General features: G+C 39.4%; 1 protein-coding gene across 1 annotated transcript in view; it reads right to left on the bottom strand.

Annotated features, from left to right (window-relative positions):
- Nucleotides 1-15,834, bottom strand: part of PLA2R1 (phospholipase A2 receptor 1, 180kDa) — a 134,962-nt gene that overhangs the window by 63,134 nt on the left and 55,994 nt on the right. The window contains exons 11-13 of the mRNA XM_010859024.1: nt 15,504-15,602; nt 11,443-11,555; nt 1,647-1,816 (exon numbers count right to left, since the gene is read on the bottom strand). Of these exons, the coding sequence (XP_010857326.1) occupies nt 1,647-1,816; nt 11,443-11,555; nt 15,504-15,602 (382 nt within the window). The remainder of the gene's footprint in view (nt 1-1,646; nt 1,817-11,442; nt 11,556-15,503; nt 15,603-15,834) is intronic.

Raw genomic sequence — 15,834 nt, 5'->3', positions numbered from 1 at the left:
CCTCAGATATGCAGATGATACCACCATTATGGCAGAAAGTGAAGAGGAACTAAAAAGCCTCTTGATGAAAGTAAAAGAGGAGAGTGAAAGAGTTGGCTTAAAGCTCAACATTCAGAAAACAAAGATGATGGCATCTGGTCCCATCACTTCATGGGAAATAGATGGGGAAACAGTGGAAACAGTGTCAGACTTTATTTTGGGGGGCTCCAAAATCACTGCAGATGGTGATTGCAGCCATGAAATTAAAAGACGCTTACTCCTTGGAAGAAAAGTTACAACCAACCTATATAGCATATTGAAAAGCAGAGACATTACTTTGCCAACAAAGGTCCATCTAGTCAAGGCTGTGGTTTTTCCAGTGGTCATGTATGGATGTGAGAGTTGGACTGTGAAGAAAGCTGAGTGCCAAAGAATTGATGTTTTTGAACTGTGGTGTTGGAGAAGACTCTTGAAAGTCCCTTGGACTGCAAGGAGAGCCCAGCAGTCCATTCTAAAGGAGATCAGTCCTGGTGCTCTTTGGCAGGAATGATGCTAAAGCTGAAACTCCAGTTCTTGGCCACCTCATACGAAGAGTTGTCTCACTGGAAAAGACTCTGACGCTGGGAGGGATTGAGGGCAGGAGGAGAAGGGGACGACAGAGGATGAGATGGCTGGATGGCATCACCTACTCGATGGATGTGAGTTTGGGTGAACTCCGGGAGTTGGTGATGGACAGGGAGGCCTGGCGTGCTGCGATTCATGGGGTCACAAAGAGTTGGACACCACTGAGTGACTGAACTGAACTGCACTGAACTGAGTAATTATTATAATATTATAATAATAGTTATCTTTCCTCAGGGAAGAGCTTGATGCCTCTAACTCATTTCCTCCAGATACACATTTGAAGGTAACCTGTTGCCTATTGTCTGGGGTAGGCTTGTTGGAGATCCACAGGCAAGAAAGGGAGCAAGGCATCCAAACGGCTCAGAGTGAGATACAGATGTGTTGGATCTAGGCTGTTGGCCTAAGATTAACACAATGACCTAAAAGCTTGGTCTGTGGGGCTGATTCTAGTGTAGACTGTGGCTGAAACCATTAGATTCTCTGGCAGAGTTTCGTACTTTGGGATCCAGAGCTGAGCATAAGAAAATGAAGAATTAATAGACCTGTAACTGAAATCCCAGCTAAGGTACCACAGAAATCCATGGAGGAGATGGACTAGCCAGAATGTTACCTAACTAACATTTCACAACAAGTCACCTGGCATTAACTGTGAACATATTAGATGTGCTCAAACATGCCCATTCACTCTGTTTTGAAGTATAATAGACTTTTCTGGATTGATTAAGCCCCTAGGATTCTTAGACAATGAGGGCGGATGGGGAAGAGATTTTAGGAGGGAGAAACTGGACTTCTGCTAATAAAGGCATGTGTGATCTTGAGCAATGAATTTATACCTTGAACTTGTCAAATGACTCATATGGATTATACTTCTAAAAACGATCAGCCATATATCACCCCCTGAGAACCTGTGGTAATTGTTTTAGTTGATTTATGCCTTACAAAAACACTAAGGAAGACTCAAAGGAGGTGGACCACAAGGTGGATGGAATCTGGGGGTAAAGAAAACAGGAGGGCGAAGTGGGGTGACGGTGCCCTCTACTCACGGGGCTGACGTGTGTTCCAGTGTGTGTACTTCACTGGCTCCAACTGCTGCCCTGCCGTCTTCCAAGTGTATTCTCCTGTATTATTTTGATCTTGAAGAGCGATCCAAAAATAAGTGTCCTTCGTTTTTACCACACTACTGATCAAACTGGTAATAAAAGCCTGTTCAAACCTTAAAAGGGGAAAAGGAAATTATTATAGTAAGTTTCTGGGCAATAAAAAATGTCATTAAAACATAATGAGGTGCACAGAATGGCACCACAGTAAGCATTTTTCACGAATTCTTTAGACTATGGGACAGAAAAATACTCAAAGACCCTGAACATTGCTAATAAATGCCAAACATAAGTGCAATTCCCAGAAATATATGAGTGAGGAGAATCTGATCCTCAAAGTTGGTGGTCAGTTCTTTCAAGGAACAGAGTCCAGTTCCAGCTTCAGAGTGTAGCTTGTAAAGGCCGGAATGCTAGCAATGCATTTCTTGGTGCAACCTGTGCCCTGTGGTGTAATTAGGCCACACAGCACACACCATGCTGTAATGTGCATGTGGTGGGGAGCTGCCTCCGGGGGTGGGGGAGAAGTAAGGATATTCTGCTTTTCCGAATGAGCATCTGCTGATAGAGTTCACTTGCACCCACTTACCACACTTGCCTGGTAAGAATGCAACAGAAATTAGAGTAGCAATTATATGTCTCCCAAATCAGTTTGTGCACAGGCGCAGGGAGTCATTGGCTTATTCAAATGTGTTCAGATGTGCTTATTCACCGAAGATAAATTTAAAACACTAGGAACTAATCCAGAGAAGTACACCCACTATATTTCCCCAAACAGCTGAATGAATTAGTGTTCACTGACTGATGGCACTGCTCCCTCCTCACCATGACGGCATCAAAAGCAGAATCTAGAAATTTGTATACATGCTTGACAGAAACATGGGTTAAAATTTAACCAGCATTGAAATTTTAAGCTAAGTTGGAAACTATCTTGAAAAACTTACTTTCAATATATATATTGTTTTGAAAAAACACCTTTCAAACAATGGTAACTTTTGGCCAGACCTGTCAACTCATTGGGAGAGAAAAGGCCTGATGAAATTACCAAAGGTATACCGAAGGAGAGAGCAAATTAGACTTTTTCATCCAATTTTTGTTTTTTTTCATTATGGTGCATCTTTAACTTGCTAAGAGAAGTTGATGGGGTCATTCAGTAATAGAGGAGTCTCAAGGGAAATAATGGAAGGGAAAGAGAAAAGAACACAGAGAAGCAAACTTTTAAACTGCCTTATAAGCATCACCAGCAACAGTGATATCAAGCATCCATGACACTCATCTTGCAAACCATATCCTTTAGTATTTTATGCAGCTACTGTATTGGTAATCTAAAAGGCATACACTTGAAATTATTAAAGTTATTTTTAAAATCAGATTGCAGTGGCAGAAACTTACATAAAAAATATGCTTCAAAAAGAAGGTATATAAAAGTAAATGCTGTCTAGATGCTGTTGCAATTTTTCCTAGACTTTCAGTAGTTAATGCTCTCATAACATATGTTTTTCCTTTTCTCTTCTGAGGGAGAGTAGCATTATTATCACGCCAGATGGTGCCTGAAACTGCAATGCTAGGAGGCCAGCAGGGCTCTGCACCATGGAGGCTATGGTCAGGACCACTAGTCACTGTGCTGGTTCTAAACCCAGAGAATATTGCTGCTTCTTCTATTACCTTGTACTACAGCATTTATCAGATAATGGAGAGAGAGAGAGTGGTGTCTGTGAGCTTGGCTTCTGGTATCATTATTCATGACAACATTTTACTTTTGTCCCCTGTTTTAGATTCATTTAGATTGGAGAAGGAAATGGCAACCCACTCCAGTATTCTTGCCTGGAGAATCCCAGGGACAGAGGAGCCTAGTAGGCTGCCGTCTATGGGGTTGCACAGAGTCGGACACCACTGAAGTGACTTAGCAGCAGCTGCAGCAGTCTACTCTGATTTGCTATTTTACAACAATTTGTCATTGCACAAAGCAATACAAACTTGATTTTTAAATTGGCAGATATACCATTTAAGCAGTTACATATAATACTCATATATTAAATCCTATAGTAGTGTTATTTGCTCAGTTGTGTCTGGCTCTTTGTGACCCCATGGACTGTAGCCCTCCAGGCTCCTCTAACCATGGAATTATCCAGTTAAGAGTACTAGAGTACTGGGAAGCCTTTCCCTTCTCCAGAGGATCTTCCCAACCCAGAGGTGGAAGCTGGGTCTCCTGTACTGCAGGGAGATTCTTCAACATCTGAGCCACCATGAAAGTGAAAGTGAAGTCGCTCATTCGTGTCCGACTCTTTGCAACCCCATGGACTGTAGCCTATCAGGCTCCTCCGTCCATGGGATTTTCCAGGGAAGAGTCCTGGAGTGGGTGGCCATTCACTTCTACAGGGGATCTTCCTGACCCAGGGATGGAACCCAGGTCTCCTGCATTGTAGGCAGAGGCTTTTACTGTCTGAGCCACCAGGGAAGAGCCAAGGTAAAAGGGAGCTGGGCTCGATACCCTCGATGCAGAGTCCCCAGAACAGAAAGCCAGTGGGTGTGAGAACATTCAAGTCCCGGGGTTTGAGATTGTGGGCGCATGGCAGCTGTTTTGTCCCTTCTATCACTGGGATATCCAACTTGGGCGGCTTGAAAGTTGCTGGCTCCTTGACCCTTTGGGTGGCTTGTGTGTGCATCACTTCCATTGGAGAAGGCTTCTGGGCTCCTTTGTAGGCTTAGATGGCAAAACCTCCTGAATCGGACTTCTGGAAGGATCTTGGTCCAAAGAGGCTCCATTTATCGGCCGAGCCTCTGTCTTTATCTCCGCTTCCAGAATCCATGGTGCTAAGACTGGGGCCAGATAAGGCTGTGGAAGAACCATAAGTGACCCAGGGATCGAAGCTGGGTCTCCTGCATTGCAGGTAGATTCTTCACCATCTGAGCCACCATAACCTTCAGATAAAAACAGGAATCTAGTTTTCTGGTCCAATTTAGAAAATGGGATTGTTAATAGGGAAATTCAGCAACTATATCTTTTTTCTAAACCATCTACTCTAAGAAATTAACCCTGAAAAATAGCATGCAGTCTCTTGAGTATCTGTTTCCAACTGATAAAGAAACAGAGATCATTTTACATTCTTTATCACTCACTATTTGGTTTCAAACACAGGGTTGTGAAAACTCTAGCTTTAGGTAATAGTGTGGACGACCCTTTAAAGTCTTTTCTGGCCCTTTCTTTTAGAATTCTTCATTTGAGAATATTCCAAGGATTCATAATATTTGGACTTTTTATCAGGTATCACTGAGGTTAACTCAAATATTATTATTTAAGAAAAAATAACCACATTTACATATTTTTATATATTTTTGAACTAGTTATCTTTAGAGTATTCAGTAAAGTAAAAATTGTTATTCTTTAGAAAGACAATGATAAAATATTTTGCTTATGTATATACTTAATTATAAAATCAAGTTTTGTAGGCAAATACTTCTTAAAATCAGAACAAAATTTCAGCATCAACCCCTTAAAAAGGCAAGAAATCAAATGTTTATTTCCAATGTAAATATGAAAAAAAAAGGTATATCTTGAATTTCCATCACCTTGAGAAGAATCTGTTGTTCATGGTGCTAAACATTAAATTTTAATTTAAAAATGCAATGAGAATGTTTCTATTGTGTAATTTTAAAAATAGTCACCAAAATGTGTTTTTTAAAAGAAATTGAACTGCACTCTACCAAAAAGAAAACTGTTAGAATTAACCAATGAATTCAACAAATTGCAGGATAAAAAGTCAACACACAAAAATCAGTTGCATTTTTATTTATTGATACTAACAGTGAAAAAATGAAAAGGAGAACAATTCCATTTATAATAGCATCAAAAATAATAAAACACTTGGGAATGAACTTGACTAAGGAGGCAAAAGACTTGTACACTGAAAATGACAAAATTAAAGAAGACACAAATAAATGGAAAGACATTCCATCTTCATGGTTTGGAAGACTTATTGTTAAAATGGCCATTCTATCCAAGGTGACCTACAGATTGAATGCAATCCCTGTCAAAAATTCTGATTATCTTTACAGAAATAGAAAATCCATCTTAAAATTCATATAGAATCTCAAACACAATCTCTTCAAAGAGCAAAAACAAACATGAAAAAGAAGAACAAAGTTGAAGACCTTATACTTCTTGATTTCAAAACTTACTAAAAATACAGTAATCAAAACAGTGTGATACTGGCATAAAGACAGACATACAGAGCAATGGAACAGAATAGAGAATCTAGAAATAAACCATTGCATGTATGGTCAAATGATTTTTCACAAGGTTGCCAAGACCATTCATTGAGGAAAGGACAGTCTTTTCAATAACAATGTTAGGAAAAGTGGGTATCCACCTACAAAATAATGTAGCTGGACTCTTAGCCTACACCATTTACATAGTGGATCAAAGACCTAAACATATGAGCTAAAACTAAAATTCTTAGAAGAAAGCATAGGGGAAATTTTTTCATGACATTGAGTATAGTAGTAATTTCTTGGATAAAACACTTAAAAGCACAGGCCACTAAATAAGAAAGAATAAATTGGACTTAGTAAAAATTTAAACTTTTACGCATGAAAGGACAATTCAACAGAATAAATGGCAACCCACAAATAGGAGAAAGTATTTGCAAATTATGTATCTGATAAGCAATTAATATCCAGAGTATATAAAGAACTACAAATCAAGGACAGAAAACAAACACTCTAACTCAAAAATGAATAAAAGACTTGAATAGATGGTTCTCCAAAGGAGATATAAACTGTCAATAAGCACATGAAAAGATGCTTAGCATCACTAATCATTAGGAAAATGCAAATCAAAACCACAATGAGATACTACTTCACACTCATTATGGCGGAAAGTGAAGAGGAACTAAAAAGCCTCTTGATGAGAGTGAAAGAGGAGAGTGAAAAAGTTGGCTTAAAGCTCAACATTCAAAAAATGAAGATCATGGCATCTGGTCCCATCACACTCATTAGGATGACTATTATGTAAAAACAGAAAATAACAAGCTTTTGTCAGGATGTAGAGGAACTGGAATTCTTGTGCATTGCTGGTGGGAATGTAAAATGAAGCTCCCATGGAAAACAGTATGGGTATTCCTCAAAAACTTAAACATAGAATTAGTATATGATCCAGAAGTTCCACTTCTGGGTGTATAACCCAAAGTTATTGAAAGCAGGGAGTTACGTGACACTTGGACATCCATATTCACAGCAGCGTTGTTGACAGTAGTCAAAAATAGAAGCATCTTTTTTCTACCAGTGGTTGGATGGGCAAACAAAATGTAGAATATACATACTATGGAATGTTTTTCAGCTTTCAAAAAGAAAAAAATTCTGACACATGCTATAATATGGAGCAACCTAGAAGCCATTATGGATTTCCCTGGTGGCTCAGTGGTTAAGAATCTTCCTGCAATGCAGAAGATGTGGGTTCGATCCCTGAGTTGAGAAGATGCCCTGGAGAAGGAAATGTCAACCCACTCCTACCTTTGTCTGGGAAATCCTATGGACAGAGGAGCCTGGTGGGCTACAGTCCATGGGGTTACTAAGTCAGCCACAGCTTAGCAACTAAACAACAACAGGGGACATTAGGCTAAGTGAAATAAACCAGGCACAACTGGACAACCACTGTGTGGTTCCAGTTATGAGGTAACTAGAGCAGCCAACTTCATAGAGACAGAAAGTAGAATGGTGGTTGCTAAAGGCTGGGGATAGGGGAAATGGGGAGTTAGTGTTTAGTGAATACAAAATTTCAGTTTGGGAAGATGAAAAATATTCTGGAGCTGGACGGTGGTGATGATTGTGTAATAAAATAAATGTACTTAATGCCACTGAACCATACACTTAAAATGGTTAAATTGATAAAGCTTTATATTATGTATATTTTGCCACACACAAAAGTTAACTGTAAAAGTGTTTGGAGGATATTGTGGTTGCAAGAATATTGCAGGACTGTAAAAATGCTTGCAAATAATGCATATTTAAATTTAGGAGAAAATGAGATATTGCATCATTTCTCACTTTGGGAAAAACTGTCAAAATCGAATGTGTTTTGGATTATTTTGTACAAATATTCCATGGCTGATGGATTCAAGGTATAGATATATATGCATTTAGATATATATGCATTTAGACAATTATCCTGGAGAAGGCAATGGCACCCCACTCCAGTACTCTTGCCTGGAAAATCCCATGGACGGAGGAGCCTGGTGGGCTGCAGTCCATGGGGTCGCCAAGAGTCGGACACGACTGAGCAACTTCCCTTTCACTTTTCACTTTCATGCATTGGAGAAGGAAATGGCAACCCACTCCAGTGTTCTTGCCTGGAGAACCCCAGGGACGGGGGAGCCTGGTGGGCCGCCATCTATGGGGTCACATAGAGTCAGACACGACTGAAGTGACTTAGCAGCAGCACAAGCAGCAGACAATTATCCAAGGTAACTTTAGAACTCAAGTTTTGCATATGTGGTCTCTCTGAAAGCAAAGTGGCCAGGCCTCAGAAATTTTTGTAACAGCAAGCAAATAAAATTCTGTTATTCAGCAGTAAGGATTCATTTTTATTCCCCTCTCTATTCTACAAAGTGTTAAAAGTCCTAAACCAGGAGCAGTCGCCTGATAACAAAAGAAATACGTAATTTGTAGCAGGTGGTTCTAATTGTGCCCATCAAATCTGTCACTCAATTGTGCAGAAGAGTGGAAAATCAATTAGCAACTACAAGCTTGGGTACCAGTGAGTGACAGGAGTGTCTTAACTCAAACAGGAAATCAGTAATGGAAGAAAATGATTACCCAGGCTGCTAGTGGATACTCGGAGGAGACAGTCCATCTACTGCCCAACCTTCTCAGACAAAACATGCTGTTGAAAAATATTCAAAAGTGTATTGTTATTCAGAGAACAGTATGGTGGACTTCCCTGGTAGTTCAGTGGATAAGAATCTGTGTTCCAGTGCAGGAGACACAAAGTTTGATCCCTGATCCGGGAATATCCTACACGCCACAGGGCAACTAAGCCCGTGCATCACAACTACTGAGCCAGGGCTCTAGAGCCCGAGAGCACACCGCAGCTAGAGAGTAACCCCAGCTCTCTGCAGCTAGAGAAAGCCCACTAGCCACGAAGACTCAGGGCAACAACACTAAAGAACGGTGTGGTGTGGATCTTCATTTCTTAACTGATAAGGTCTGAGTGAATCAGCCCTGGGATTTCTTTGGAAGGAATGATGCTAAAGCTGAAACTCCAGTACTTTGGCCACCTCATGCGAAGAGTTGACTCATTGGAAAAGACTCTGATGCTGGGAGGGATTGTGGGCAGGAGGAGAAGGGGACGACAGAGGATGAGATGGCTGGATAGCATCACTGACTGGATGGATGTGAGTCTGAGTGAACTCTGGGAGTTGGTGAGGGACAGGGAGGCCTGGTGTGCTGCAATTCATGGGGTCGCAAAGAGTCGGACACAACTGAGGGACTGAACTGAATTGAACTGAGTGAATAAAAATCAAGAGCGTGAGACCCTCGCTCTCCTCAACTCCCATGTCCCATGTTGGAGTCACTGCTTTGGATATAGACATGTTTGCAGGGCAGTGTGCATGCACGTAAGCTACCTGGGAGGGCTGGCTCATTGGAATTAACATGTAGTACATCGGGGGGTTGACTGGTGACTGAGTAGCATGCCAGCGAAAGGTCACCTGAGGGAACTAAGAGGTCAAGGAGGGGATGGAAACAAATGCATCTGAATCTGGATCTGCTCTAGGGTTGGACTATAGATTAGCTTTGGCTATTGAATAGTTTATCAGAGAAAAAATTTATAGTATTCACAACATACCCCTGTATCCAGATTTGGAGGAAATGAAACAGAGTATGTTTTTTTCGCAGACACTTTCTGCCCTTTGCATGAGGTCCCCAAAAGGTTCAATTCGAAATGCAGTGTTTGAATTCTAACAGATTTCTGCCTTACTTGGGCTACTTTGGCACTGTGAGTTATCCGTAATGTCACTTTGAGTTTATCCATTTATTGCGTTACTTCACTTTCTTCACTTGTTTCAGGCATCTATGTTCAAACTCTTTAGCTGCTGGCCTGCAAGTGGTGCCTTTTATTTTTACTTATTTTTTTGTATAGCATGCTGGTGTTTAATATGATGCCTCCCACAATATGGATCGTCAATAAGTAATTTTCTAATAAACTCTTGACTGTTGACTTTTTGCATGGTCAGATAACATATGAAAAGTAATTAACACAGTGCCAGGTGTGTGATAGATACAAAAATGGAAGAATAAGATATAAAAAGAGGTGAAATAATTAGACCTTTTTCTTCAGTGAAAAACATAATTATTGAAAGAGCATAACTTCGTTGGTCAAGCTCCTGAATAAAGCCCAGTGCTGACTTACTGGCTGGAGGACTTTCGGCCCAAGGCTGTCTCATAAACTTGTGAGTGGACTGAACAAGGCTAAGGATAAAGACTTCCTTCTGCCTTGGTAGCTATTCTGGGAAGGAGAAAAGCAGAACTAAAAACAACACTGAGATACATCAGGGGTGGTGCTGTACCCCATAAAAGGGTCTCCTGAGTACCAAATGTTTCATCAGGCGATATATTTTGCCAAATGCTGTCAGTCTGTTCCTGTGTGTGTGTGTGTGTGTGTGTGTGTGTCTGCACTCTTGTGCATTTGTTTGGAGGGAAGACTGGGAAAGAAGGTAAGAGGTGAGAGGAGAAAGGGCTTCTTTGGTAGTCCAGTAGCTAAGACTGTGCTGTCAATCCAGGGGGGCTGGATCTGATCGCTGATCAGGAAACTAGATCCCACATGCTGCAACTAAGACCCAGTGCAGTCAAATAAATAAATAAATATTTAAGAAAAAAAAAAAAAAGAAATACTGATGGCTTTGAATGTTGACTTCCCATGTGGGGTGAACAGAGAAAGCACCTAGAATTCCTCCTACAGTTTAGACCTGCATATGAAGGGTCTCTAGATAAAACCAGAGCATCAGTTGTTCTGTTTCCTGGTCTTCAACGGATATTTTTAAAGGCAATGACCTCGGGAGAAAAGCAAGTAACTAGCTCGGTGGGTATAGTTTCCTGTGGAACCACTGAAGAGTTCTGCCTTGCTTCTATCTTCTGCCTGGAGGAGTCAGTGTCCCAGCTCTCACTGTCCTCCTGGCATTGATAGTGACACTGAGGTCACTTCTGATGTTGGTACTTTTATCTCCTGCTACTCATCTGCAGCACGTTGCACATTGTATGGAGTGTGAAAAGGGCATAGTGTCTCTGTGTGGAGAAGACATCTGTGCACAGAGAAATCTAAACAAACACAGACCAGAGAAGCAATAGAGAAGCATTTGAAAATCCTCTACAGTTTTACTTACTTTTGTTATTAAAAAAAAAAAACCCACATGATACATACATTATGGTAAAAAATACTTCATATTTAAATAACATATTTCTTGCCTATTATAGGCACTTAGATAAAATATACATACAACTGAATATATTAGCATAGCTAGATAATAAATCTTCATGGAAAGATTTATTACTATTTGTTCCTCAAAAATCAATTTAAGAATAACATTGTATGGTTTAAATTCATCTAAATCAATAATTTAAATAATTTAATATTCTATTGCATGGTACATTTTAGATTTTCACAAGTTACTGATTGTGGTTACATTTTATCATTCCAAGAGCCCTTATGTCAAAAAAGCAGTATGTTTCTGATAGAAAATTTCAATTTTACCTGCTTGTAATGGTTATAAGCGCAGGAGGACAGTAGTAACCACTGGAGGCATGGTCAAAGCTTCGAAGGACGGTGTCAATTTTGTAACAGAATTTACCATGTCTCTCCCATCCCTTAAACAAGGAAAAGGAAAATTAAAGACACAACTGATTTAGTTGAATAGTAAAATATTTTTCAGTGTACTCTCATTTACCTCTTTTTTCTCTGACCCACTCAAAACTTAAGACTTGAATGTTTGTCTTGATGTCTTTGATATCTTTCTAATGGTAAGGCCATTAGCTACAGCCACTTTTACATTTATTTAATTAATCTTAAAGCCTAATGAACTGATTTAAAATCTTTATGCCAAATGGAAATAAAAGGACGTTTACGCGAGATCACTCTCTCAAACACACACACACACACACACACACACACACATGTGCGCGCACACACAGTCTGTTCAGACTTATAGGATTTCATGTAATTATTTCCTGCAGCATGCCAAAAGTCAGAAGTGTTGGCTTTGAGGACAAAATGCAAAGATTTGAATTCTGGTTCCACTATCATGTGGCCTTATTTAATCCCTCCATGTCTCAGTTTTCCCCTCTGTATATAGGGATAATAATAGTATCCATGGAGTTGTTCTGAGAATCAAAGGAAGACACTGTCAGCAGAAACCCTAGAATAGAGCCAGGAGCTCAGTATGAGCAAAGAGGACATATGATCTAGGTAAGAGTGTACTGTATTTTTTTTCAAGTTTCTTGCATATTGCTTATTTCATGTTATCCTACTGAGATTCACTGAGATTAGGGACTCAAATAAAGTCAGACTAATGGATAAGCTGGTTTGGAATCTAATTTTGGTGCAATCCAGGATGGTCTTAACTGGGTCATCAAGCTTCCAAATAGATACTGGCTAAAATACTTTTTTGGTGAAGATTATTCCTAAATCAAATGGCTAAATCAACCCATTTACAGAGAAAGCAAACAAGCTTTGTCAAATGACAAATGTGTATGGCTCAGTCCTGGGAGTGAAGAAGGGTGGCTTATTCTTTAAAAGCATATGATACAGGAGACACAGATTCATTGCTGCTGCTGCTACTGTTAAGTCGCTTCAGTCGTGTCCAACTCTGTGCGACCCCACAGACGGCAGCCCACCAGGCTCCACTGTCCCTGGGATTCTCCAGGCAAGAACACTGGAGTGGGTTGCCATTTCCTTCTCCAATGCATGAAAGTGAAAAGTGAAAGTGAAGTCGCTCAGTCGTGTCCGACTCCTAGCGACCCCATGGACTGCAGCCACCAGGCCTCTCCGTCCATGGGATTTTCCAGGCAAGAGTACTGGAGTGGGGTGCTATTGCTTTCTCTGACAGATTCATTAGTCTTCTATACTTCAACCAAGCTATTTTAGTTATTTTTCTTCCAATATTATAAAATCACATCCCTTCTATCAATCTATTTTTATGTATTCACCAGTTTTAAAATACACTTCATTTTGTGTCACACCAATGCTTGCCAGATATCAACCATATATAAAATGATTTCTGCCATACTACTCGGTAAAGGTCTCGATGTTGCATTAAATGAGGGAAAAATCTTATTTTAGAAATAAGCCATTTTAGTTCAAAACATTATTAAATGAGGTATGGATCACACAGCAGTGCCACATCTAGCCGGCCAGGATGTGCTCAGAACTTATTCCCTTAACTTCTCTTCTCAGTCTTCTCCATGTAATTGACAGCGACAGCCAGCCAGAGCCTCTCCATGGATCACTCCAGTGGGGGCAGGGAGGTTAGGCTGCTTTGGTATTTGGAAGGACAGGAGGAAGAAGGCTGACAATTTGACCTTTCTGACATAGTCCTCCTTACTCATTAGTGGTTTTTAGATCATAGGCTGTTTAGAAAAATAAACAAACCAAAACACAACCAAGAACTGAACAGGCTCTAAGAAAATGGGAGGGGGGTGGAATGTGGCATAATAATAACCAGAAAAACAAAGGCTCTTTGCCACAAGCCTTTGTCCACACAATGAAAGTGGGAAGAATAATTGATTGTATTTGTGAATATCCTTTGTCCATGAGGTGGCATTTCATTTTAAATGAAATGATGATGTTGACAATACTGAAACAATTGTTCTTATTACCAAGTTCCCTAAAAGTAACTCAGATGGGAATAAAAATCTCGTTAAATTTCTGCTATGAAATTATCAAGACATTTTATGAGGGATTTTGCATGTGCAGACTGTTGAGAGAATTGCATTAAAGCAATTAGCTAAAAGAAAAGAACTTTCAAATCTATATTTGTAGGTAGGTGCATAAAGAAATTAATTAAATTTTGCCATAAAATTTAAAAACTGGCTCTGAACTCAGAATCCTTAAATATTGGTAATGCTGGTCAGAAAGAGGAAAGCAGTGTATGAAAGTTTAAACAGAACATCAACTGTTTCTGCCAGGTAAGAAGTTAATTACTCTTTCAACACAAATTAAACAGTTGAGTTGCCTTGAAAGCCATTGTAAAACAGATTTTTTTCAATATTTCTAATCAGATAGAGATTGCTCTGCTCTGCTAAGTCACTTCAGTCGTGTCCGACTCTGTGTGACCCCATAGACGGCAGCCCACCAGGCTCCCCGTCCCTGGGATTCTCCAGGCAAGAACACTGGAGTGGGTTGCCATTTCCTTCTCCAAGATAGAGATTAGAGATCAGCTATAACTAATTCAGGAATTGTAGTCATTAGGACAAATGTTTGGTCACATGTCAGCTATGGCACATATGTCATTCAGCTAATGTATGAAGAGTGATTAATATACTTATACATTGATTAATGAATTAAATGCAATTTCTGGAGAGATGGTTCATCATTTAATTGGAATTGGATTAGAAGAGAAAATAATTAGAAGAGAACTGCATAAGAACCAGATTTGTGAACATTTTGAGATTCACAGAATAAAAATCTCGAATAGTTAAATTCAGAATTTTTAGGTGTGTGTGCATGTGAGAGAGAAACAGAGATACAGAGAGACACACAAAGAGAGAACACGTGTGCTAAGGATACTGATAGGTAAATTTTTGGTACCTTACTACAGAATATTGAATGTACTTTAAGAAATTTAAAACAGAACATTTATTTTCTGTCTTTAAAGTTTAAACCTAAAGTATTAAGTATGTTTTTATTTTTTTTTAAGTACTGAAAATAGTTCAAGTACCAAAAATAGTTTATTACTTAAAAATATTTTTATCTTTTTCCTAAATAATATACGGGGGGCTTCCCAAGTGGCACAGTGTTAAAGAACGCACCTGCCAATGCAGGAGACGCAAGAGACATGGGTTTGAGCCCTGGGTTGGAAGATCCCCTTGAGTAGGAAATGGCAACCCACTCCAGTATTCTTGCCTGGAAAATTCCATGGACAGAGGAGCCTGGAGCTACAGTTCGTGGGATTGCAAAAAGTCAGACACGACTGAGTGCACACATAAATAATAATAAATGCATTCTATTATATATTAATAAATATGCTGATATTTATTAATAAATAACTATTTGTAACATTTAAGAATATTATATTTTATAGTAAATATATTTTAATAATATAATGTGATGTATAATATTGTAATAATATATTGCAGACATACATTTCTCTTTGTTATTGTATTTTATTCAATTATTCAAGTTTAAGAAAAGTGAAAAAGAAGGCAGAACTGTGAGTGCAGAAGGTCACTCTGACTTAAAGGAATGCTTTTGCTTTCACTCTGATAGTCTTCATTGGAAGACAATGAAAGCCACATGTGAGACAGGGCATCACAGGACAGCATTGTTTGTAAAGATTAAAGAAAAGCTGTCTTGGGTGGAAGAGGATACTAAGACAATCCTTCACAGAGCTGTAAATCCTTTGAGAGGTCCTAGCTGATAATTGTCTGATTTGTTGCAATAGCCCATTCAGAAAAAAAAGGAGGGAAGGAAAGCAGGAAGGAAGGGAGAAAGGGGAAAGAGGAAAAAGGGAGCCAAGGCAGGAAAAAGAGATTCACTTTAATTTGATGGTGGATAAATCATTCTAGTTATGAAGTCCCTGCAGTGTTCACAGCTCTTACCTTTTGACAGCCTGATTCAGTGTCAGAAAGGACAAGGCCTGTTTTCTTACAAAGGTAAAAAAGTGTTTCTTCGCAATTTTTAACTTTCCAGTGTCCCTCCTAGGAGGAAAATGATACAGGATGAATGAATGCACTCCATTACTGATGATCATAGTCAGCATTAATTATTTTGGATTGAAATATGATTAATAATGCGTGTTTCAGCATGGCATAATGTGTTAGGATCTTGGGTTGATTCCCGACATATGAGAGGGAGGTTTGGCTTTTACATTAAGCTGATCTCAGTTTTTGTTTTTAAAAGATGGGATAGGTAGTGATTCTCAGTCTTTTG

Source organism: Bison bison, unplaced genomic scaffold (genome assembly GCF_000754665.1).
Source record: "Bison bison bison isolate TAMUID 2011002044 unplaced genomic scaffold, Bison_UMD1.0 scf7180017864452, whole genome shotgun sequence".
Taxonomy (NCBI): Eukaryota; Metazoa; Chordata; class Mammalia; order Artiodactyla; family Bovidae; genus Bison; species Bison bison.
The sequence above is the reverse complement of the archived record's forward strand: the minus strand, read 5'-3'. Positions and strand labels throughout refer to the sequence as shown.